The sequence below is a fragment of the Heteronotia binoei genome, chromosome 9 (genome assembly GCF_032191835.1).
Source record: "Heteronotia binoei isolate CCM8104 ecotype False Entrance Well chromosome 9, APGP_CSIRO_Hbin_v1, whole genome shotgun sequence".
Lineage (NCBI taxonomy): Eukaryota > Metazoa > Chordata > Lepidosauria > Squamata > Gekkonidae > Heteronotia > Heteronotia binoei.
The window spans coordinates 59,972,397-59,999,190 of record NC_083231.1 but is presented as its reverse complement, the minus strand read 5'-3'; the positions used below and the strand labels follow the sequence as shown (position 1 = coordinate 59,999,190).

The 26,794-nt window shown below is 43.0% G+C and overlaps 1 protein-coding gene across 2 annotated transcripts in view; it reads right to left on the bottom strand.

Moving 5' to 3' along the window:
* The window catches only part of TTC29 (tetratricopeptide repeat domain 29), a 113,390-nt gene that overhangs the window by 55,286 nt on the left and 31,310 nt on the right, over positions 1–26,794 (bottom strand). For both annotated transcript variants that reach the window (XM_060246672.1, XM_060246673.1), the window contains 2 exons: positions 10,425–10,637; positions 8,624–8,709 (listed from right to left, as the gene is read on the bottom strand). In XM_060246672.1, coding sequence (XP_060102655.1) covers positions 8,624–8,709; positions 10,425–10,637 — 299 coding nt within the window. The remainder of the gene's footprint in view (positions 1–8,623; positions 8,710–10,424; positions 10,638–26,794) is intronic.

The window sequence follows — 26,794 nt, the reverse complement described above, 5'->3', positions numbered from 1 at the left end:
TGTGCATCACACTGATGGGAGATTAGCAAGCTCAAGCCTACCTGGAGGCGGGTGCGACGGTCCATCATGAGGAGATCGACTGCAGCACAGCGCGGCCCACGGAGGAAGCTTGTCTCCGCCTCAGATCCAACGCGTAGTGTGATACAAAGGTATGTGGCGATGCCCACGTGGCAGCTTTACAGATGTCCTGCAGGGGCACCCCCCTCAAGAAAGCAGCCGAGGTTGCCACCGCTCGTGTGGAGTGAGCCTGGAGTGGGCCAGGGAGAGGCATCTTGCTAAGCAGATAGCACAGGCGGATCGTCCCCGTGATTCATTTGGACAATCGTTGTGAGGATATCCGCTGACCCGCGGAGGGCCCGGCATATGAAACGAACAGTCCAGGGCCCTTCCGCGACGGGTTCGTGCGATGGAGGTAGAAGGACAACGCCCGTTTCACGTCCAGAGCATGCAGACGGCGTTCAGCGTCGTTGGCCGATGACGGAAAATAGACCGGCAGGAAGATTTCTGAGTGTAGGTGAAACGGTGAGATCACCTTTGGTAGGAACTTGATGTCAGGGCGGAGCATCACCCCGTCCGCCGAGAAAATGAGGTAGGGGGCATCGCAGCGCAGTGCCGCCAGTTCTCCCACCCTCCTAGCAGATGTGATGGCCACTAGGAAAGCTGTTTTCCATGGCAATAGGTGTGGAGAGCAGGAGGCCATTGGCTCGAAGGGTTTCCCTGTTAGGGCCCTCAGGACCAGGGACAGGTCCCAGGCTGGAGCGGGGTTGCGTACCGCCGGGTACAATCTCGCCATGCCCTTGAGGAACCTCTTGGTGTCCGGGTGCGTGAAGACCGACCGACCCTCTATGTGATCGTGCTGCGCGGAGATGGCCGCCAGATAGACACGCACCGACGACTGGGCCAGGCCCCTGTCAAGTAATGCAATCAGGAAGTCAAAAATTACAGGCAGTCCCGCTCTGATGGGTTGTGTAGAGCGACCTGATGCAAATTCAGCAAACTTCGCCCACTTGGCCGCATACGACTTCCGCATACGACTGGAGAGCCAGTTTGGTGTCGTGGTTAAGTGTGCGGACTCTTATCTGGGAGAACCGGGTTTGATTCCCCACTCCTCCACTTGCACCTGCTGGCATGGCCTTGGGTCAGCCATAGCTCTGGCAGAGGTTGTCCTTGAAAGCGCAGCTGCTGTGAGAGCCTTCTCCAGCCCCACCCACCTCACAGGGTGTTTGTTGTGGGGGAGGAAGGTAAAGGAGATTGTGAGCCGCTCTGAGACTCTTTGGAGTGGAGGGCGGGATATAAATCCAATATCTTCTTCTTCTTCTTGTGGAGGATTTTCTAGAGTTCAACATGATAAACTGTGCCCTGTCAGAGATCACAGGCGCCAGGCAGTTAGCCGGAGATGCGGAACATCGTGATGTAAAACCCGTCCCTGGTGGGAAAACAGGAGGTCCGGGGCCTGTGGGAACTGATGAAACCTCTCCTTGGACAGGCGCAGGACCAGGGGGAACCAGTGCTGTCTCGGCCACCACGGGGTCACCAGGATCCCCCGTGGACGCTCCCGTAAGAGTTTCTGCACAACTTTGGTAAGCAACGGGATGGGTGGGAACAGGTACACCGTGTGGTGAGTCCAGGGTATCAGGAGGCCATCTCCGAGGGCCAAGGGATCTGCTCCCCCCCTGCAGCAGAACAGGCCGCACTTTGCATTGTGTCTGGTGGCAAAAACGTCCAGCTCCGGGGTCCCCCACTTCTGGAAGACCGGGTCCAGAAATTCCCAGTTCATTTCCCAGTCGTGGGATAGGGCTCCCCCGCGGGCAGATGTGCAGCTTGCAGGAAGACCCCCAGCAACCTGCACAGCTCCCAGATCCTGATGGCCAGCCGGCAGAGGCTGCGGGATACCGTCCCCCCTTGTCTGTTGATGTACGCCACCGCCATGGTATTGTCGGTCATCACTGCTACCGACTGTCCCCACAGGAGGGGTTGAAAAGAGAAGATGGCATGGAAGACGGCCAGTAGCTCCAGCAGGTTGATATGTTGCTGACTGTGGTGAGTCGGCCACCTGTCTCCGACACATACTCCTCCCATGTGGGCTCCCCACCCCCACAGGGATGCGTCCGTCGTGATCGTTAGAGCGGGCGCTGGCTTGTGGAAGGGCGCCCCTTCCACTAGGCGCTGCCTCTGTCCCCACCACTTCAGGGAGTCCAGAACATCCTGAGGTATCGTTAGGAGACGGGAGTGCGGCTCCCAGTTGCACTTGAAGCTTCGCAGGAACCAGAGCTGCAGTGTCCGCATCATCAGTCTTGCAAAGGGGAGCACCGCTGTGGTGGCTGCCATGAGTCCTAGAAGCCTCTGGACCTTCCTTGCGGAGATCACCGGATTCCGCTTTAAAAGCCGCTACCGTCTGGACAATGGCGTCTGCGTGATCGGGAGGGAGAAACGCCCTGCACTCTTGCGTATCCAGTATAGCCCCTATGAATTGCACCCGTTGTGCAGGCTGGAGATGGGACTTCTTTTGATTGATCTGGGGGCCCAGCTCTTCCACCAGGGCTAGGGTGATCTCTATGTGCCGCAGCAACGACTCCCTGGTCTCCGCCACCAGGAGCCAGTCGTCGATGCATGGGAAGAGTGTTATCCCCTGCAGCCGCAGGTGTGCGGCTATCACCACCATAGCCTTGGTGAACACTCGCGGGGCCGTGCATAGCCTGAACGGCAGAGCCCTGTATTGGAAGTGTTCTTCCCCGACTGTGAAGCGAAGGAATTGCCGGTGGAAGGGGTGAATTGATATGTGAAAGTAAGCATCTTTCAGATCGAGCGTGGCCATCCAGTCCCCTGGTCCCAGTAGCGGGAGGATATACAGCAAAGTTGTCATCCTGAACTTGTCACATCTTACGAACAGGTTCAGGGCCCGCAAGTCCATGATGAGCCTGAGGTCCCCATCCCGTTTCGGGACTGCAAAGTATCGGGAGTAGAAGCCACGCCGCAGCTGGTGCGCGGGGACCCTTTCGATCGCATGCTTGCAGAGGAGGGAGCGTACCTCCTCCCGGAGGGTCTGCGAAGGAGGGGTGTAAACGAAGGTCGGGGTGGGTGGAGGGTTGGAGAACTCTATCCCGTAGCCCTGTTGAATAATTGACAATACCCAGCGGTCCGACGTAATGCGGGCCCAGGCAGGGAAAAATCGTGCCAGTCGAATGAGGTCCGAGTCCACGGGGCTACCCAGGGGTGGAAGGCAGTCAAAGGCCCTGTTTCTGTTTGGATCCCTTCTGCCTGGGTGTCTGAGCAGAAGGAGGAGAATATTTGGGTTTTTGTTGGTACTGGGGCCGAGTAAACGCCGACTGTTTGGAACGCCACTGTCTTTCCGGTGATTTCGAGTAGGGCTTCTTGTGCCACATCTTTGGCCACTGCCGCTTGGCTGGAGTACGAGGGCTTGACACTCCCAAGTTCCTTGATGTCTTTATGCTTTTGTCCAGCTCTTGCAGTACTGATTCCGTGTTAGAGCTGAACAACCCTGAGCCATCAAAAGGCAGGTCTTCCACGTGTTGCAGTGCCGTGGACCGGAGCCAGGAGTGTCTACGGAGGGAAATGGCCGTCGTCAATGCTTTGGCGCACGTGTCTCCGGAATGTTTCGCCGAATTAAGCTGCTGCCTTGCCAGAGTCATGCCCTCCTTTTGCAGCTTCCTCAGTGCGGTCTTTGCCTGTTCAGGGAGAGAACCGAGTATGGTGGAGACTTGGTCCCATAGGGCGTACTGATATCTGCCCATACAGGCCGCATAGTTAGCAATTTTGACTCCCAGAGAGCCTGTGGAGTACAGCCTTCTCCCAATTGCGTCCAACTTCCTCCCCTCCTTATCAGGGGGCGTGGAGTGAGTCTTTTTTGCCTTCGAGGAGGAAGACACTACTACAGAATTCGGTTTGGGGTGAACGTACAGGAATTCCGCCGATGACTCCTGGATCCTGTACATATGGTCCAGCCTGCGGGAGGACACAGGCGTGGACACCGGCTTGTCCCATGAGGACTTGGCAGTCTGTAACATAACGTTGGTGAGAGGAAGCGCTACAGCAGTGGATGTGTCCTGCTGGACTATATCAAACACCGTGTCGGTAACGACGGGTTGTGGCTGGACCGTCGGTAACGAGAGGGTTTGGGCCATTCTTTTTATCAAGTCGCCGTAGGACTTGAGGTCCTCAGACGGCGAGATAGGCTGTTCCTCCGAGGTCTTCCCCGGTGGCGATGGTTCATCCGGCGACGATGGTCCTCCGTCGGGCGACGAACCGCCCCGCGACCTGGGGGACTCGCCCGAGGAGTCGGACAGATCCGACGGCTGCACCGGCTTCGGGGACACTGGAGCTGTCGGGGTCGACTTGGGCTTCACCAACGGGGTGGCCTGCTGTTGTTCCTTCCTGCGTGGCTCTGGAGGCTTCGACACCGACGGGGCTTTCTGCACTGTGCGGAAGGAAGTGCGAGACCGATAGGATGTTTTGGAGGCTTGGTCCCAGTCAACTTGTCATGGTGGCAGCCATGGATAGGGTGGTTGGACTGGATAGGCCCCGTACAAGTACTGCCACTGTCTTTGGTCCCACGGGACCTGGGCTGGAGCTCTGCATGGCAATCTGTCTTCGTCCTTGCGGTGAGGAGATCGGGACCTGCTTGCTGAACGGTCTCGATGCCGATCACTTGGCCGAACCGACGGGCTAGATCGAGGAGTGCTTCGGCCGAGACGGCTGCGATCAGTACCGATTCGTTGGCCCGACTCAATCTCCGAGTCTGAGTCCGAGATCACTAGTTGGGTCGACCTCGACTCCAATGGGGTGCCTGATTGGCGTATCGGGGATGCGAAGAGCTTGAGAGGAGGGACGATCGGAGCCGTAGGGTCCGCAGGAGACACCGGTGCTGAGAGCGGCGCCGATTTGTGTCTCTGCTTCTTGTCCTTCTTCGCCTTCGCCGCAGGCGCCCCTATGTCCTCTTTGCACCTCTTAACCGGCATCGAGGATTCCGAAGTAGCCGCCGAGCCCGATCTCTTTCTAGGGCGATCGGCATCGGAAGGGGCCCGGTCGGTATCGACCAGCTTCGGCGCCGACTGGTCGGACTGCTCCATCGGCTGACAACGTGGAAAAAGAGCCTGCTCTATCAACGCCGCCGCAAGTCGAGCCGCCCTGTTCTTCCTGGTTTGCCGCGAAAACTTAGCGCAATGAACACAGGAGTCAGGACGGTGCCGCTCGCCCAGGCACAGCAAACACAGTTCGTGCCTGTCAGGAGGAGCAATTTTACTCCCGCACGAGGAGCAGCGGCGGAAAAATCCCCACCGTCTTTCCATACGAGGAAAGCTAGCGGCGGGAAAAACGAAAGTAGGGAGAGGGGGCCCTGAAGGGCGGGAAAAACTACCTCGCTCTCCCGCAGCTATAACTAACTATCTACAACTATACTATAACTATAACTATAACTACAACTATCTAACTAACAACAATAGAGGAAAAAATATCCAAAGATAAAGTTCACCGACCGTGGCAGAGAAGATCGACTGATCAGCGCGGCGGTCAGAAGAGAACTGGCGGGATGTCCGCTCCTGTCCCAGTGAGCATGCGCGGTGGGGGCTGCCGGGCATGCGCACTGGGACGTCGGCGCGGAAATCCGCAGCTTTTGAAGTTTACCGATCGAGGTCGGCGCTGGTGCCTACTCCCATCAGTGTGATGCACAGAGACCACGAAGAAGAAGATCCACCGGACGCGGCCCTACCAGCACCGACCTTGCCGTCCTACGATTCCTAGGAACTGGTCGACCCGGACCCGCCACGGGAGGCGGTCCGCCAACCGCAGGAAGAAGAGCGCCAAGAGGGAAGCACCTCCGAGGGGGCCGCCCCAGTGCCCCAGGCAACCCCAAGGCGATTAACCCGGGAACGCCGGCCCCCTGCCTATTTGCAGGATTATGTGACTAGGGGGGAGGAGTGTAGTGTATCGTGCTTCAGTTAAGCACTGCGTGACATGCAATAGAGGTAACCAGGGGGAATCCCCTGGTCACTAGACACAGCGCGCGAAAGCGACCCGCCAATCAGGACCAGTGGCGGGAAGTTTGACGGGCCAGGATAGGTCTGGGCCAGCTAAGGGGCCGTTCCGGGTAGAGTGTATATAAAGCGGGTCCCGGCCCGCATTGCCCCGTCCTGTTGTGATGTACTAGCAAATAAAGCATGTTGCCTTCAACACATCTCGTCTCCGAGTACATTACTGCTAATGAGCCAGATGCAGCCCTTCCTGGCAGGAAAGATCTTGCCATTCAGGTGCATGTCCTGGTAACTTCTAGACCAGATTACAGCAATGCTCTCTGTATGGGGCTACCTTTGAAGACTGCCTGGAAGTTACAACTTGTGCAGAATGCTGTAGTCAGAATGTTGACTGGAGTGGGTTATAGGAATCATATTACTCCAGTCTCATTCTATTGACACTGGCTCCCAGTTTGCTTCAGGCTGCAATTCAAGATGCTGATATTTACCTTTAAAGCCCTATACCAGGGGTGGTCAAACTACACATGTGGCTCTTTCACACATATTGAGTGGCTCTTGAAGCCCCCAACCACCCCATTGGCCAGCATGGAGAAGGAATTTCTCTCTTTAAATCACTTATCCAAGCCAAGCCAGCTACTGGCTTGGAGAATGCATTTAAAGTTAAAGTTGCTTTCTTTCTACCTCTACCACCTCATCTTTCTTTCTTCCTTCCTCCCTTCCTTCCAACATCCGACATTCATGTCTTGTGTCTCTCAAATATCTGATGTTTATTCTATGTGGCTCTTATATTAAGATAGTTTGGCCACGTCTGCCCTATACAGTTTGGGGCCAGCATACCTGAAGGACCACCTTCTCCTTTATGAATCTACCTGTCTTCTTCAGCGGCACTGCTTCATGTATGAAGACTTTTTAAAAAAATTGTTTGCCATTTTCCCAATAACAGTTATTGGTCCTCCTCCCTGGTTGTGTTTTGTATTTACATGTATTTACTGAATTTGTTTAACTATTTTACATATACTTTGTTTTAAATGTTGTTTTAATGTTTAAAATATTTTAGTGTTGACATGTTTTAATATTTTGATGTTCATTGCCTTAGGACCCTATTTGAGTGGAAAGGTAGCCTAGAAATGTTTTAAATAAAATAAATAATGATGGTCTGATCTACACCTTAGGAAAAAAGCATGTGGTACATCCTCAGCTCTCTACCACTTCAAAATACCAATGAAGAATCGCATGATCAAACATTCCTAAGCATCCTTCATGTAGAAACCAAATGTATCAGTGAGAGGGTTCTAGTTTAGCCTCCTCCCAGATGGTCAGTGATTTCCTTTTCATTTGTTCTAATTTCCGCTGCTCTGCATAATTTGATAAAATGACTACTCTTATTATTTTCTTCTATTTCTGTCCTTTATTACTTTATTTATGCTACATCATAAGGATTAAAAAAACCCATTCCTGTCTCTAATCATAAAATCACTTTTCTTTCCTTTTTAAAAGCTCATGTTCAAAACACAGTATTTCCTGGTTGTTTGTTTGTTTGTTTATTTATTTCCTCATATTTATATCTTGCCCTCCTGCAAGCGGGCTCTTTTTGGTTCTTTTTGGCTTTGTCAAAATCACAATTCAACCATTATTTTGCTTACTTTTTTGGAACCATATACTGTTAAATCCCAGTTCTTTGCCTGATTTCTATCCTAAGTCCTCTGGAACAGGAACTGCAACTCTATGTTCTGCAAAGCACCTAGCACACTGTTAGCACTATTTGAACACATGAAGCTGTCTTATACTCAGTCAGACCATTGGTCCATCAAGGTCAAATATTGTCTACTCAGACTGGAAATGGCTCTCCAAGGCCTCCTGTAGAAGTCTTTCATATCACCTATTTACCTGATCCTTTTCACTGGAAATGTCAGAGACTAAAGCTGGGGCATTCTCCATGCTAAGCAAATGCTCTGTCACTGAGCTATGGCTTGTCCTCAGTGCTATCTATTTAAATGATACACTACTAACAAGTAGACCTATCTAAGTGGAACACATTAAGTATTACATAATTTTTATGAAGACTAATTGGAGGATCTCCCAACAGAGAGGATGATATATTTTTCAAGTACAATGATAAATACTAGTTCAGATAGCTAATCTCTCCCTCAGATTAAGTTCAAATTCTAGAGTTTAATATGACAACATATTATCCTACTTTCAAATCCAGCATCTCAAAGACAGTAAAGCCTTTAGACAGCAGGACCACAATCCAAATAATACAACAAATAACACCAGATGCCCAATGGTTCTTTTAGGGGCTTTATTCTTTTAAAACACATTTCCACACATGCACCATTGCCAACTACACATTATTCTGTGAAGCCATTCTGAAACTAAAGACAGTTTCATGTGGCACAAGAGTTACTACTCAAAGGAATATGTTAATCTACCAGTGTAAGAAGCAAAGCAAAACACTTGGTCAAGGGTTTGAAAGTCTCAAGAGAAACTTCAGGGATTAAATTTCAGTTATAATTTCTACAGATATGTAAACAATGCAGAGGCAAGACTGCAATCCTAAACAGAGTTGCATCCTTCTAAGTCTATTCATTTGCATGAATTTAGGATTGCTCTGTAAAACAATCAGATAAACATACCAGTATTGCTGTCTCTTCTTCTCCTGCTGAATGATACGCCAGACCCAAACAGAAGGCAGCATCCGCCTCCATATTCCTGTTGCCTGCTAAATGAGAAGAACTACAGTTACCATTATACTTAAAAAATAAATTATATTACTGCTAGTTGTATATGCAGTTTTCAACATCATGGTTTTTTTAAAAAAAATTATTTCCTTGATATATATTGAATTTTTCTACATATAAAAGCGGGAAGATATTCTTTAAAAGCATTTTATGTTTTTAGGGGGGAAAACTTATAGGCAGCTTGGTAACACAGTATTTATTACTTGTTTTATCAATCAGGGAGCAACTGCAAGGAGGCTGAGACAGAATTATGTTACAGAGAGAGTAAGTGACATGATTCTTGACCTTAGGAACAGCAGAAAAGCTCATAAAAGGGAAGTGCCTTAGGTTTCTTGCCAAAGGACTCGAAAACTGTGAAACCCACCCTTATCCCAAACATATGACTAGAACATTACCATCTGCGATTTACCGGTAGTTCTGGACCGCTGAAACTTTCCCCCAAAACAGCCACTATCATGTTACCCCTAACATTTTAAAAATTCACTATGCAGAAGTATATAAATATATCCATCAACAGTTATAATGTTTTCAATTGCAGTCAGCTTTAAAGTGCTGAAGAATATGTTCCTCTAAATCTCAAGAGAAAACCATCTTTCTGCTGAAATGGATTTGGGATATACTGACTATGATGTGATTCCCATGGAAAAAAGAACTCTATGCATAATTCAGATGGGTGATTCTACTCCCTCCCAACACCCCCCCCCCCCCCCCCAATATTCTGAAATATGCATCCTAGCATTGTGTGGTTCCTCCCATAAGGTCTGAGAATTTGATTTCTTGACAAGTTATGGTAGGGCCACAGTATGAAGCTTTCAAGAACTGAGTTTATCTGTACCCAGAATGTTCTGAGCTGCAGTGCTACAACTGCTGATTACCAAGCCATCATAACACTGCAGTTCAGTGCTTACTAACTTATCTTACTAACTCCAACATTTAGTTGCATGTTAGAAGAAGGTATAGTTTGATGGTCAAGAATCACAGAATTTGCCCCAAGTACAGTGGCTGTAACACTCATAAATATTGTGTCCATAAGGCGATCACTACAGTTAAGCAACACCCCACATGTATTGGTGCATAGGCGGACAATAGAGAATGGAGTGACGGAGTCTAAGCTATTGTGAATACCAGTTTTTACATGAGTAAGTCACAAAACATATCTGACATACACGTTATATTCCCCATTGTTCTATGTTAAATCAATATTCAGCATCCTTACTACAGACCACATCACCAAAATCTTTTCTTTTAATTAAACTCTAAAATTTGTCATTTGTAAGAAACTCAAAGAGGCATATAAACCTGCCAACTCTAAGATATAAACCATCTTATTTTCATAATTAACTAATAGCTTGTCCAATATATAGTGTTAGTCAAGTAAAAGTGAATAATCAGTAAACCACAACCAGAAATGCTGCCTGTGACCTTACTTCCAATTATGGTCTCATTGTTTTACCATAGTACTCCCAGAAGACTGCATTTTTGGAGTTAAAAGCTTTCAAGAAATAAATGGATTCCTAGTTGTCAGCAAGTAGGTACTTCTGTTTTACAACAAGATTTAGAAATATATTGATAGCATTTGTCTTGAATTTCATAGAAAATAATCATCAAACACTTGGCGATGTTTTTTACTTTACTCCGGGGAAAGCAAGGCCTGCACATTAAAGAAAGAAATGCAGGAGTGTTATTTTCTACCCACCTTCTTTTGCCATTTCAAAGGCTTTTATTAGAGTTTTGATGGCCTGTTGGTGTTCTTTATTTTGTAGCATTTTCTCTGCTAGTAATGTGTAAATCCTCCAGAGATGTTCACAGGCTAGCGTATTAAGAGTCCGGCCTGTCTCATCTTTCCATATCCGCCCCACTGTCAAGTGATAGAATGCTTCATAATGTTCTGCAGCTTTCAGGAACTGACCTGAAGAACACAAGTCAGTCATAATTATGAGAAATATACTTTACAAAATATTTTGAAAAAGTTCACAATCAGATAATCCCCACAGCATATTATTTATTGATTAAAGGTATCATATTTTATAATAAAGCAGCAGAAGTTATGAAAAACTGAAAATATTTCAAAAGTCCATTCCCAAAACATAAGGAAGAGTTATGCTCATAGTTACACTAGAACAACATTGTATTAAAAAGGACACTTGGGTTGTAGACATGCCAGCATTCATGGTTTCAACTGGCAGGTGATATTTACAAAAACTGCAAATAAAAATTATGTCTGGGACAAATACATTATTCAAAAGATTATCTAAATAAATACTGAAATTCATATTTCTCTAAAAATCTATAGATCATAGTCAACACAGATCATTAATCATCAGTCTCTGGAATGCCTTCACTCTTCAGGCTCACCAAGCAGTTTTCCTAATCCAAGCATGGCCAAAACATTTTTAACCCAGGCTTTTAACTAAAGTTTCATCTCATTCTTTTTCAGCTGGTTACTATATGACCTGTACACTGTTGTTTTTATTAATATTGTTGCCTTGAATATTGAGTTCTTTGTTGTGGTTTTATCAACAATATCATGGCTAGTTTTCAATATTTGTAATTCATGGTTTTTATGAAAGACATCCAATTACAGGGCATAAAGGCCAAGGCCTTCCCCTGATATTGCCTCCTGGCACTGGTATTCAGTTTAGTGCCTCTGAATGTGGAAGGTTTCATTCAGTCACCATGGCTGGTAGCGACTGGTAGACCTATTCTCTGCATCAATTCATCTAATTCCCTTCTAAAGCTGTCTGTGCCTGTGGCCATCACTACACTATCTGGAAACAAATTTCAGATTTTAATAACTCGGTGTTAAAAAGAAGTATTTCTTTTTGTCCGTCCTCAATCTAATAGCTATCAATTTCATTGGATACCCTTGAGTTCTAGTATTTTGGGAGGAGGGAGAAAAAAGTTCTCTTTGATAACTCCCTCCATCCTGTGCATAATTTATAAACCTCTATCATGTCCCCTCTTGGTTATCTCTTTTCTAAACTGAAAAGTCCCAGATTCTTCAGCTTTTCCTCATACGGAAGATTCTCCAGCCCCCTAAAAGTCTTAGTTGTCCTCTTTTATTGTTTTATTTCGTTAGTCACTTTGAGCAGTTCTCTGAAGAGGCAGCTTATGCACTGATGAATACATACACACCTACTCTGTATGGTGGGGGGAAATGATAACCCTAGTCCAACAATATATTCATGTAATAGTGGGATACTTTACCACTTGGACGTTCAGGATGATAATCACAACACTAGAAGTCATTCTGTATCCTAACATGCCCTATTTCCATGCTTCCTAGTTAATACTACTGCCCAAAATTTATCTATATGGTTTGTATTCCTAGAGAAATACTTTCAAGTTAATGAAATTAATTTTATCCAATCCTTTCCAAGTTAATGAAATTAATTTTATCCAATAAGCAACTCTGAGAGGCTTATTTCTTCCCTCTCTAATTCAGCCTTCACAACACCAGTGTGAGGTAGACTAGGCTGAGAGAAGACAATTGGTCCAAGGTCTCCCAGTGAGCTTTACAGCTGAGTAGGGATTTCAAAGTCAGTCCCCTTAATTTCTAGTTCAATTATTTCAATATAATGTACATGGGCTGTAGTTAGATAACACCATATAACTATTTTCTCTCTATAGTTTTCCTGTTCAAAATTGCAGCTAGTAATATGTGAATGAAAGGGACTCAAATTAGTAGGAAATATGTCACAAAATTCTCAGTTTCTAAAACACACACACACACTGTATGTCTATACAGTTATAAAGTGAATACGATTCCTTATAACTCTTATAAGGAATCTTATAATTTTTCCCTTGCCCTCTGCCTCTTAAAAGAAAATTTTTATAAGGATAACATGGTTTGTTTATGCCAGTAAGAGTTGAACAGAACAGAGGTTATTTCCTTGAAACATATTTTCCTCAAAAATTTGCCTTCAAAAGATAATTGATAAAAATAGCAGTTTCTAAACAACACCTTTTAAACTGTATCAACATTGCAGAAGTTCCAATAAACATTTATCAAATAAGATAACAGGAAAAGTTAATATTTAAAGGCTCTCAACTGATTGAGGACAATACACTCCTACACAAAACAGCTATATTTTCAAGATCAGTCAGTCATGAATTCACCACTGGCAACCAAGCCATGGGCTAGAAGATCCAAAGCTTCAAACAGAATGAGTTTGTGGAAGGGGTAGTTAGCACCCTATCCTGATGGTGGCCCACAAAAGCTGCGCTATGTATATGTCCTGACTAGGGATGGGCATGAATCAAAGCATGAATAGCTATTTGTGCCTAAAATAACTGATTCATGTTTCATTCTGAATCAGTTTGGGTACTTATGCTATGCACCATTCACAAAACGAAGTAACTTGTTTGTTACGCGTTCATCTGTGTTGTTATTGACAATCATGCCCGGCATAATAGCGTCACTTCCAAGTGACATCATCACACTGGGCACATTCGCAGTGCACTGTGCTTTCTAGACCTCCTGAACAAAACAAACCAACGAACCACAATTTATTCAGAAAATAAAAAACACAAAATGAAACAAACCACCGAATCAAGCAAACCAACAAACCATGAATCAAAACAAACCACCATTTTCGCGTTTTATGCCCATCTCTAGTCCTGACCTTTCAAAACACTACAAAGTGGGGTGGGGGGGGGCTGTAGAATGGAGAATATACTGAAATCAATCCATTACTCATGCACAAGTGGAGCAAACTCCATGAAGTGAGCAAAAGCAATTTTAATCGGGGCTTCTTCAAACAATATCTAAGCAAGCTAGCACTTTGATTCAAGAATCTTTATCTTCCTCAGTTGTACAATGGAGTTTGCTGAAAGCGCAAATAAATAAATCTTAAAGAAAAATATTACTAATGGCAAACAATGGAGTTGCATGTCTAAAGCATTTCTATCTACTCTGACATCAAAGCAATACTATTTCACATATTCTTCCAAAACACAGTGTGTTTTTGACTGCACACTGGGCATTAATATTGGTACATATAAATACAGGCTTTCAGGATTAGATATGATCACTCAATTCAGTAAATTCACTTTCAAACTTAGATTTCACTAGAGGAGACAGTCAGTTTAGAAAACTCTGAGAACCATTAGAGAACAAACTATGAAGCATTAAAGTCCAGGGACAATGCCCCTGATGAAGAGAATGCCAAGTTAACTAACAAATTAAAGGATTCAAGGCTGTGAGAAAAATGCCAGGATAGAAAGCTTAGCAATTATACATAAGATCAGCTGCAAATACCAGAATGATTTAAAGCAAGGGGGAAAAATGGTTGCTTTTATATTTCTCACAGTGCAATCTTAAGTATGCATACTCAGACATAAATCCCAGGGTTTAATGAAACCTATTCCCTAGCAAGTCTGCTTGGGACTGTTGCCTTACAGTGCCATACTAAGCAGTTACAACCTTCTAAGTCAATAGACTTAGAAGGGTGCAACTCTGCTTACGATGGCACTGTAAATTCCCAGTACTGTCTCTGCCATGCTGAAATACTTACTCATATGAGTAGTAAGTAATCACAATTAATGGCAGCAGATACATCATTTGTCCACTGGGAAAATGTGCGTGTGCATGTGCGCATACATGCAAAATCACAGGTGCCCCTGGCAATGAAGCAACTTGATCATATGTTCACATAATATATTTACTAATCCAAGTGGGCATTTGGCAATGTTAAGATGTCTGAGAGTATGAAAAAAATTCACCCATAATCTCATTGTTTCAGGTCTTCTGAATCATCTGATTCACACATTACAGCTGGTCAGCTGTGAAGGAAATTGGGGACAATAAGAACAATTTGCAAGAATAAGACCACAATGTAATATCTGAATCAGATTTCTGAGACAGAAAAGCATGGAGAAATGGGCAAATAAAGCTGAAGGAAATTTTGAACCTGGCACTGTAATCTTGCCTGTCTCCCTGCTATTCATTTTTAGAGCAAACTATAAGGACCTTTATCATGAACTTAGGACACTCATAATACCACAGAAAAATTGAGTTTTCTGAGTACTACAAGTACACTGTGCCATTTTTTTTTTAGGAGGGGGGTCAACATTTAAAATGTAGAATGGATTTGCACCAAATTGGGAAAGCTAATTGAAATGTTAAATACTAGTACTGCAATTGTTTTGTAAGTACCTCCTGCTACTGAAGATGTGTTTAAGCATTAAATTTAATTATATATAAGAAAAAGACTGAATTGTATTAGTTCTATGTGTTCAAAACTAGCATTTAAAAGCAGTTTTTTGCTGCCAAAATGATGAGTGAAGGAAAAATGCAAACTGTCTCCCAAACACCTGAGCAACAAACCAATATAGACTTAGATGCACTTAAGCACAATCACTTCTTTGTGCATGAGCTTTTGTGGGATAGTGGTTCCACTGGATCAAGAAAATCTGTAATAAAAAGGGTTTAAGTATGTAACAAATGCAATTCACACTGTCATTAAAAAGGATCTAGCTATTCAATTTCTCCAAGCAATGTCCCCCCCCCCCAAATTGCACTAATGTAACATAAATTTCAAGTTAAAATATAGCAGCACTTCTCATACACAGTCATGAGTCAACAACAAAAGCTAAAGCTTTGCTAAAAATAGTAAGAATTTAACAGGGCCCTAGGATACAGCATCAAATTAACAATCAGTAATCAATTCTTTTTAATAGCTAAAATGACGTATAACTACGTGTTTCTTTCAATAGGGGGTCCCATTCTAAACAATTATATTAATGCAAACACATCGCAGTAAAATGAATTAAATATCATAAATCATTCACTTTTCATATAAATTAGAAATGGGAGTACAAAAGATTTCTGTTATTCTCTTAAATAAGGTTGTATTTTGAACAACAATCTAGTAGACGGAGTAGATAAAAAAACACCCTTCCTGGGGGTCAGAGGGAATGGGGTAAGGGTTAAAACGTTTGCATGCTATAAATGGAAAACATAATCCACACATATATATCCATGATTTTTTAAAATTATTCTTTTTTACACTTATTCTTCCTATAGAGCAACCTATACAACAACCTCAAAAGCGTATATTTTATTAACTAAGAAATATCTTAGGCAAATATGAACAGGAAAATGAGAATATATAAGATCTCTAACATTTTGCACTATTTTTGAACAGGAAGATTGACTAGATATTAACACAAATGGGTTTAAATGTGAAGCTGCCATAAAAGCAGGCACATAAATGTAATTCTCCCAGACGCTATTTTGATGCACATTTTTGATTCCATGAATATTTTATGAAATGGCCCAAACTAAAGCCATATAACATTCCTGCATTACTGATGCTTGCGCCCGTAAGCTACAAACATTAGAGGCATGATTGAATGCATTAAAATGAACTCATTCAGCAGCACATTGATTACCTGAAGGCGGGGGAAGCAAAAGAAGAGTTACTCCACTTAAGAAAATAGTACACAAATTTGAAGTTTCCAACACAGAAAAATAAAGATAGGTGATTGCATTAATGTTTTATTAAATAAGCAAATAAATGCAAATATGTCTTAGATCTGCATGGTGCAATCTGACATTAATTAGACAGGCTGTTAATTAGGTCCAAAGATTGCTTCGAGTATTACTCAGGTAATTTAAAATGTCGCAATCTGCAAGATACCATGAACTGACCTGTTCTAACTCCATGTCAGCAATATTGAGTACAGCTAATTATTTCCATCTCTACTAGACTTTACATTTTGCAGTGAACCACTGGAAACAATGGCATAAAAATAACCTGAGAAGCATATTAAGCTTATTTGTTCAGCATCCCCCGCTATAGCTAGAAAGCATATTAACTGTATTTTATTGTATTAATTGTATTTATTGTAATCATGGTACACACCATATCTTGTGAGTCGCCCTGAGCCTGCCTTGGCGGGGAGGGCAGGATATAAATAAAAGTTTATTATTATTATTATTATATTTAATTTTATGCTGTCAACACTGTATGTATGGGAATCTTGCAGAAACAGGTAAAGTACAGAGACAGAATAACATTTCATGTACACTATTTATTACAATTAAAGCTAGAACTACTGTTATCTTGTGAGATAAGTTACTGCACAGTAGATATAATCTGTTCAGAATCAATATTCAGTAGTAACAAAGAAAGATCACCATTAATTGGTAAAAGTCTTGAATTCAAGTTAACTGGCTAAAGTATTTATATTTTATTTAGGCACATGATAATTAGTGCATTCTTCCCTACAAGTTTTTTATGGTTATGCTAATGACCAAGTCCTTTCCAAATGAGTTCAACTTTTATTTCCTGCCACAGTAATAAAATATATTGACTTGTTGGCCCAGGTAATGTTCATTAAAACTTGGATGTGAGGGCGATCTGGCTGCGACATCTGTCACCCCATTGATCGCCAGGGTTGATTCGGCTGATCTGGCTGGCTAGGCGGGTGTCCCCTACCTCCCTCACCGCTCCATGTGCGTCCCTCCCGAAGCTGCGCGCTCGGTGGAAGAGGACGACCATCCCAGATAGAAGGAGTGTACCGTTCTTCGGTCAAGGGTATACGATAGCTGCGCTCCCCTGCTAGAACCTCCATTAAAACTCATATTGGTAAAATCAAGAGTGTACCTACTAGTATACTTCTAAATGCATGAAATCAAAACACATTAACATATTTCTATGGAACTGCAAAAAAGAGGAGAGAAATTATTCTTGTGTCAGGGTAGTCTAGACAGAAGACCAGTCACCTGCAGTGATAGATACAAATCGAACTACAAAGAAAAATTTGTCACAAATTTTGCCCTGTTTGTGGTGTGAACCAAAGTTCATGATGGGTCCACCATCACAAACTACCACAAACTTTTAAAGCATTTTTGGACAGAGCAGAAAGCAAGGGTTTAAAGGGACTCTAAGTCCCTCTAAGTCTAAAGGGACTCTAAGTCCCTTTAAATCCCTGCATTCTGTTTCCAGAAAAAGCTGCAAAACCAGCTGTTTCTGGCTCTCTTGCATACTTTCTTTAAAGTCCCAAGGAAAAGCTGAGCAGTGGAGAGTGCCTGCCTGGTCTTAGCCACTGAGCTGTTTTTCTAGCTGTCTTGTACAGTTTCTTGAAACTTTAAAAACAGCTGAGCAGCAGAAAGCATCTTTGTGGTTTGTGCTCCCCCCCAACACCACTGAAAAAGACTGCAGTCCCTTTCAACAAGGTTTATGGGGCCTCATATTACAAACCAGTTTGGTTTGTGAATGAACCTCCCAGTTCGGTTTGTGGTTCAGCCACAAACCAACATAAGCCACATTTTTGCAGTTTGTGCCCATCCTTAGTTACCTTGACTACAAAAAATGTAAATAAAGAAACAAACAAATAAATAATGAGGTGCTATTGAGGGCACGACCTAAGTTTGATCCCAGCGGAAGCTGGTTCAGGTAGCTGGCTCCAGGTTAACTCAGCCTTCCATCCTTCTGAGGTCGGTAAAATGAGTACCCAGCTTGCTGGGGGGAAAGTGCAGATGACTGGGGAAGGCAATGGCAAACCACCCCGTAAAAAGTCTGCTGTGAAAATGGTGAGAAAGCAATGTCACCCCAGATTTGAAAATGTCTGGTGCTTGCACAAGGGACTACATTTACCTTTATTGAGGAAGCACCAAGTGTGCAGGCAGGTCAAGAGAAAAGTAGGTTTGTGTAGCATGGCAACAGACTGATCTTCTCAGGGCAAGATGCAGCTAAGCGTGAGAAGCAAGGTCAAAGCATCCAAGGCTTCTGAAAGCTAAGTGAAAACTCTATTACCCCCTTGCGCCATTTGACAAGTGCTGCATCATCAAGCATCTGCACTGGTTATAATCAAGCACAGGAGACAGCGGCATCAGTAACATCCTCTTTTAGACATTCATCCCAGTATTAAAGAAAGTAAGATGCTTAGGTCTAACTGCCAGAATGCTTAATTTTAAATCAGAAATACTATTAGATTTGGCCATTGAAAACTGAAGGAAGTTAGGGACACAATCTAGTTCAGCTGCGCTAAATCCTTTTGAGTGAACAGGGAGAAAATTAAGCAAATACAACTTTCACTATATATTTCAGGACAAGCTTAAAAGTGCTAATCTTTGCCTGGATTGTGCCATAGCTTGGATTTATTAATTTATAATAATTAGCACTACAATTATTAATTGTAGCACCCTGAAACATCAGCATTTACACTAGTTTTTCTACAGACAATAATTTGGAATGTATTTTGCAGAAGTTCCACTAAAAAGCCATCTCTAGCACAAGAACTTGCCACCTACTGCCAATAAACTTTGTCTTTCCAAGGTTTATCTTGTATAACAAGAACTTAAGGTTCTAATGGAGGATTCCAAGGCCTTGTGAAGCTTTGAAGCAAAAGAAGAAAAAAATTCAGTTCAGAATGCTTTGAATGAAACTTCGTGATCTCAGTACTACTCATTAAGCAGTAAATAATTAAAATACCATGGAAATAGATAGGTAAAATACAAGCAGCAGTGTCAGTAACAGACTTAAAAGAGAAGAGTGGGAAAATGAATTTTAAAAAAGCAATGAAATAATTCATTTGAAGTTTTAATAAATTTCATTTGCAGCCTTGTTTAAAGTTATATTAGACTTTAGGGATAGAACCTAATTATGATCCAAATGGGCACCTGAATTTTTTTAAAACAGAATTTCCTCTTTAGAAGTTACTGCTGGAGAAACCCAATCTTCTTTCTTAACTCCCATAAGCTCAAAAGGAGGTTTGGGAATTTAGTGTAAGAGTAGTTCAGAGGGAACCAGTGTGGAATTCCAGCCCCCTGCTCAGTCTCCCTTGAAACTGTTCTTGTGCCCACCAAACTGCCTCTTGAATTCAGCTGAGCTCAAAGCATGGCAAATGGAGGCAAAAATGGATAACGCAGTTAGCCCCACATCTGTACAATGTGCCTGTACTATCTACACTATATTTTTCCACAAAAAGATCTTGGACTTTGTCTAGAGTTTAAGGAGACAAATATTTGCATTCAACAATGTATCTTTTTCATTTTAAATATGATTCACATATTATCATATACATAGCAGCTGGAATATCTAATAATATATTCATAAATAAATAAAGGTATCAATGCTGTAAGGGAAGATTTTCCAGTAACAGAGCATGTACTGGGCAGAAACAGATTATGAGCTGGATCCAGACTAAATCAGCAAATAATGCCATTTCCCCCTTCCTGCTGCAGATCCCCTTCATGTCAGGAACAGCATTTCATGGAGATCAGTGGGCTGCAGTGGGAGAATGGCACTTGCTGCCATTGGAAAACTTAGTCTGGATCAAAGGCAATGAGATGTCTAGATCAGCTACAGGATGTGGTTGTTTAGAGAATGAGCTTATCTTTCCTCTCAACAGCCATACTAGAGATTCCATTTCCTGTTTACTCAAGCCTCTCTTCAGAGTTAGCAGGTCCCCACAAAAGACAGGTATGCCAAAGCTGGAAATGAGAGATGAGAGTCAGAGGACTGATGAAAAGAGAAAGTCAAAACTTGAAAAGCAAGTAGACACTTTTTTGCTTTGAACCACAAACACCTGCCTCCAATCTAGTGTCTTAGTTCACAAGGAGATAGGACTGTGCTCACTCTGGTAGAAACAGACAAAATGCATGGCATCCTCTCCCCAACATCTGGGCTGCCTCCATCTCTTTTGCCCTCCTTTGAGATGACAGCAGGGAAATCATTGTTGTAAAGGAGAAAATGGAACAAAAAACTATGGCACATCTTGTACGAGCTAAAGAGTATGTTATTTCCTATACTACAATTTCACCAGTTGCCTGCTCGTTTATGGGCCAAATTCAAGATGCTGATTATTATTTATAGAGCCCTTCACAATCTGAGATCACCTCTCCCTTTATAAGATCAACATGCCAGATGAAATCCTCTTTGCTACAGGCAAATTGCATATTAAGCTACACTGCCCTGATGTAGCCAATCCTCCAAGAGCTTACAGGGCTCTTCTTACAGGGCCTACTTTAAGCTCTTGGAGGATTGGCTACATCAGAAAGGTGTGGCCTAATATGCAAAGGAGTTCCTGCTACAAAAAAAGCCCTGGCTATAGGTATTGCACTCATTTCTTCTCACCATTGTATTTGATCTGCAGTGGCAAGATCTCACCTCCCCACCGCCCAATTTCTGTCCTCCTAACCCTAAAACAAACTCCCAGAGAAAGGGCTTATAAGCATGATGTCCTTCACTGAAATAATTTTTTTTCCCCCTGTGACATGGCAAGAGGAGCCTACTCTGAAATGTGACTTCTAAAAGGAATATCTGATCCTTCCTTCACTTTAGTGTCAGTGTGACAAGGAGGACAGATTGTTTTCTAAGACTTCTATACTCAGGAGTGGTGTACCAAGGATGGGTGGGGGTCCAGTCCACCCCAAGTGCAGCTTGAGGAAGGCCCTTGAAGAAACACCTTTAAAGCCAGTGTCATGCTGTGTCCAGCTGAATGCTTTTTCTTTTAAAAATGCAGTTCTGGTTGCAGCCACTGGGTGCACAAGGAAGACTGAGTACAGCAAAATGTCTAGCATTAACTAGACTTCCCTTTCTCCAAAACTGAAGCAATCTTGCATAACATTGTATAACCAAGCTAGCATGCTGATAGCTGCTACAGTAATTGTCAGCCTGCGGGTCATTTTCCCCAGTTACCTAGCTTTTCTCCCTTCCTTTCCTTGCACCCAGTTCAGACAGATCTTGCAAAGCAGTAGTTAAGGTGCTGCAGCAAGATAAAACAACCGTTCCCCCTCTTAATTTCTTTCACTATTTCCCACGTTTCTCATACATTTCTGTCTCCCTTCACCTAATTTTCCTGTGTGCTTCCCCTTTATTTTCACTTCTTGGTCTCAAGACCTTCTCACTCCTATCCTGCTTGGTGACAGAATGTATTTAAGAGTATAGTAGCAAATCTTTGTTAATATTGTTAACAGAAGGCACTGGGTTTGCTGGACACTGTACATTGCACTGGTTCTGCTGGGCTTCCCCTCCCCCCAGCTTGGACTGTGATTCTCTGCTTGACATTAGCTGGCATTGCCACAATGTCCCTGGGTTCTGCTGGGCACTCTGATTACACTGGTACTGCTGGGTACTTTGTACATTGCGCTGGTTATGCTGGGCTTGCAAAAGTGCCACCCACACCTTCATTTTCTACTGCAGAGATTCTCTGGTTTGACTATAGTCCTTTAGAAACAATGGATGATGGGGGCACCTTCTTTGATGGGTAGTTTGTTTCTTAACATCCAATCTGGTGAAGCTTGTGATCATTATTTTGTGATGCTTTGGCTAGTGTTAGTTAGTAAAAGTTAGCACAAAAGCAGGCTCCTAACTCTAAAAATGCCTTGTAGATGTTTGGGACGCTTAGCTCTTAGGCTTTAAAATGGAGAACAGAAACCCTCTCAACTGCCTGCTCAGAATTCAAGTATATGATGGATTTCTTTTTTTCCCCATCAAGTTGCAGCTGAGCAAGAGACATTTGAAGGTGGTTTGCCATTGCCTGCCTCCACGTGTGCCCTCTTAGTTTCCGAGATCTGGCTATCCAGGTCAGGGCTAGGCTGAGAGTAATATGACTGGCCGAAGGTCACCCAGCTAGCTTCCATGGCATGAGTGGGGATTGATCTGAATTTCCCAGATCCTAATCTGACACCTTAGCCACTACACCACACTGGCTTTCATGATGGAATAGCATGTTGGAATTTGAATCTTTTTTACTAGCATGATTATATACACAAGGGTAAATAAAGGAAAAAATTATCTGTGTTTCTTTTGTGGCCACAGAAACAAGGTTTGAGTCCAGTGGCACCTTTAAGACTAAATTTTGTTCTGCTGCTTCAGACCAATGTGGCTACCCACTTCATTCTATTTTCTGGCCATTATTTTTATTCGTTTTATGTTATGATTATTACTGAAAATAATTTTGTCATATAGAGGAGGGGTCCTGAGCGGGATAGCTCCAGCCTAGCCTGATCTCGTCATAGAAATTAAGCAGGGTCAACATGGAGGCAGGCAATGACAAACCATCTTCAAATGAAACACTATGAAAACACTATGAAAACACTATGGAGTCAACATAAGTCAGCTATGACTTGACAGCAAAAAAGAAAAGGAGGGTGTGTGTGTGTTAAAAATTATCCACCTTAGGCTAGATATGCCACTGCTAAGAAAATAACTATTTAACAATATGCCTGGAATTCCCATTTTTGTCTACGTAATGGTTTTATCCAGCAACCATAATGGCATGCTGTGTCACTCTCATATGTTAGTATACACATGGTTATGTGTGTTGTTGTAATTAATATATTTTGATTTGCAACTTTGTTGATTCTCAGAATCAAAGCATCTGTCCTTTATTTTACTGACCATAAGAAGCTAAACTATAAGCTCTTTACCATTAAAAACAGTAGATGAGAAAACTATGACAGGTGATGGAAAGCTGCTCCTTTTCCACTCATGTTGCTATCCTTCTCCAAGCCCCCAAAATGCAAACAAATTATTTTCTTCCTGGATTTTGACCTCTGGCCCTCTGTTTAAAGGACCAAGAGCACAAGGAGAACATTTCTCAGGTTTTGCCCAGCCCCTTCTAAGATATCTGCATTTCTGCTAGCACGTATCAGAACATACCCAAGTAACTGACTGCAGAGATTTCTGAAAAATCTGCCAAAATGGGGATTCCACTCAATGCAGGTATTTGTTTCCATATATTAAAAATGTAAAAATTATTATTTTATAATATGAAGGAAAGAGTGGTTGCTCCATGACAAATCCTTCAAATCTGTTAAAGACCCACCAACAAAGTTTACCCCTTGCATATATCTTTAGCATGGTTAAGATTAAAAGGGTAACCAAATATCAAGATATGTCCTATCTTGTCATGTCATGTACAGCACCATTTGTAGATTTCAATATATTATTCATCTAAACTGGAGATACAAATAATCATTGTGGAATCAATTCAAGCTAATAACTGTCAGTTCAATATCTGTAGCAATATATTATTTCAATGTAATAAGATTACATCCTTTATCTGGAAAAAAACCCTGTACTTGCATGGAGATGAACTGAATTATCTAATAAGTCTTTCAATCATGCTGCTCTTCAAACTTGTCACTCTGGATTTATGGGTGCTTCCCTCTGGCCATGGAATGGCAGGGAAATGCACCAGAGTCAAAGCTATTGCACATTAACATACTGTAGAAACTCTCACATTGACCTCTCAAGTAAAACTTCATTGGCTAATTAAAATGGTTATAGATTTTAAAGTAATAGAAAAGATGAAACACATATGCTACAGTAAATAATTGTGCACTGGTATCAACTCTCAAATTGAGAATAAAATTCAAAGGTATAATATCTGACTTCATCTAACACAAAAAACCTGTTTCAAAAATAGTAGCACAGAGTGCTTTGAGTCTTAGGAAGAAAAACAGACTAGAAATACCATAAACAGATAAGTGTGGTATCAAAATTTTGCATTTGTAAAACATTTACACTTGCAGAATTGTAGCAATGGACTCTGAACACTTCAATATCCAATACATTATGTATCACCAAAAGGGCAAAGCTGTCTCTACAATGAAGCCAACTCAAGTATTCCTCTCAGCAATAAATTTAGGATTAGGATAACCTGCCCATGGGTCTCACCTGCCCATTTTCAGCCTCCTGCCTCCCACCTTGTCAGCACTGCATCCACTAGGAGGCAGATCAGCTAATCCTTCCCACTCCTTCACAAACATTACAGTAAGCCACGCATGTCCTATAGGGCTTCCCAAACTCTCATGAAATTATTTTATCTCATGATTGTTCCACTACCATTTTGGTACTCTTACCACATAGCAAGCAAGTAATTTTGTGGTTTGAGTTGTCCCTTTCCACTTTTTTAAAATTTAAAATTGATTACTGGGATGGAGTTCCCAGGCACAGCTTAAGTTTTTCTATCACCAAGCATAATTGTGGTCTCATGTAAACTGGTAGCCCCACACAATAATTTGGTGGGCAATTTCCCAAGAACTATATTTCTGCTGCAGTGAGGAAGTTCTTTACTGCTATCAGTTCCTATTCATCCCCATCAAATCTTGTGTCCCACCCTCCTTCATTATGTAGGCTGCAAGGCTTATAAAATGATTATGGGATTGTGAAACCTTCTTCCTCTTGCACTCACTACAGTTCATATTAAGCAGCCAGTGGAGGATGACATCAATTCCCTCTCAGTGTGAAGACAGCTGAGGTCAATCTGGATCATGGGAGGGTAAGTTCCTATCTACCAAATTCTAATCAAACAGAAAATGCTGTAACCAATCCACAGTTCATGAGTGTAAGGAGAGCTGACACTAAGGCTGTCTAGAGGTTGCCAACCCTCTTGTTTCAGAATGGCTCCTGAGTTTTTGACAGCTAAACTGACAGACCACAAGATTAGAACTGTCCCTATTGAGACAACCATGAAACTATCTCTTCAGCAGCTTTTAAAGGTGCAGAAGCCAGGCAGAGCAGAAAGCCCAAGAGCAGCTAGATGCATGCTTATTACTGCAGTTGGTGGTGGTGTAGGTTCAGCAGGGCAGGACACTACATTAAACCAAATCCATCCTACAGTCTCTGTTCCAGCTGGATGGCTACCTGCCAAGAGAGACACAAGGACAGCAATCAGCAATGTTCTATACTAGGAATAAACATCAAGTGATCTCCCTAAGTACACACATGGTGTTTTTGCAGTCCTCTCAACTCCCTCTACTCTACTTGGATTCCCACATTGTGGGATACACTTGTTGGGGACATGATGTACCCACTAAGGCAATACTTACCCCTGTTTTGTAGGGATTTGCATTGTAACTGTGTCTGCACCTTATGCTCAGGCTCCACAATGAGAATCTGATCCTATAAGGCAACAAGTACCATAAATATTAGCAAGCAAAAGTAAAGGAGTAGTTACTAGTCACAAAGAAATGAACTTGTGCTCCCTATGACCTGCATGAAGAGATTACAATTAAAGGGATACTGTGCTAAACAGAGCTTTTAGCCCGTATGTCTTGCATAACGTGGTGTCAAACTAACAGTGAGGTGCCATGCTACCAGCATATATGCATAGTGCCGGGTGGGGGGGGGGAGGGAGGGTTTCCTTTTATACACTGCACACACTTATTTTTAGTAACTATTGAGAGAGAATTGGCTGTTGATGCAATATATAGAGTGGGTACATGTGATGGGGCATGAAGAAATGTTTGCAGCAATTAAAGTTTGAGGAAGAGGCCTCCGCTGGCTTACCTGTGTAAGGCATACTATCCTTGCTGTGGAGGATTGGAGACTCCATTTTGATGCTTGTTTGCTGAGGAGGAGTACCTGCAAGGCTTCTGAGCAGAGAACTGTTAGAAATTTGATACAACCGTGTTTGCTCTTCTCTTTGACATAGGATGGTTCTTAAGACAATAAGGAAGTTCTAATAACTACATATTTACTCTACAAGGCAGGCTTACACATAAAACATGGGCGGTGGTCACAACAGGTACTGATGTTCAGGCAGATAGGAGACGGAGGCTAACAGGCAATTAACCTTTTTTCTACAACTTTGACAGGAAGAAACTTAACTTATTAGCAAACCAAAACACTGATAAATTAAAACCACCAAATCAGTTTGCCAAACACACCAATTAACACACGAAATTGGCTCTGAACCAGGTCAGGTTTGTGCTAGAATAAAAACAAACACATCAGGGCTTTTTTCTTTTAGCAGGAACGCACAAGAATGAAGTTCTGGCTGGCTTGGCCAGGGCTCCAGCTCAAAAAAAGATCTCCAGCAGAGTGAAGGCACTAGGCAGCTACACACTCCATGACTACATGCTCCATCCTCTTTGCCACCTCCAGCCTCTAATGTGCTTGCAAAAAGAGCAAGAGATGTGGAGCCACCCACAAGCACCACCTCCTGGGAGAAGCTCGGCCTGCTGCTGCCTGCTCTACCACGTGGCTCTCTCTCTCTCCAATTGTGTTTGGAGGAGAGAAAAAGAACATCTCTCATTGGGCTGTGTGAGAACACACATGCATTAAATGCAGCTGGTGGCACTGTACTGTTCTGTGTCAAAGTGAC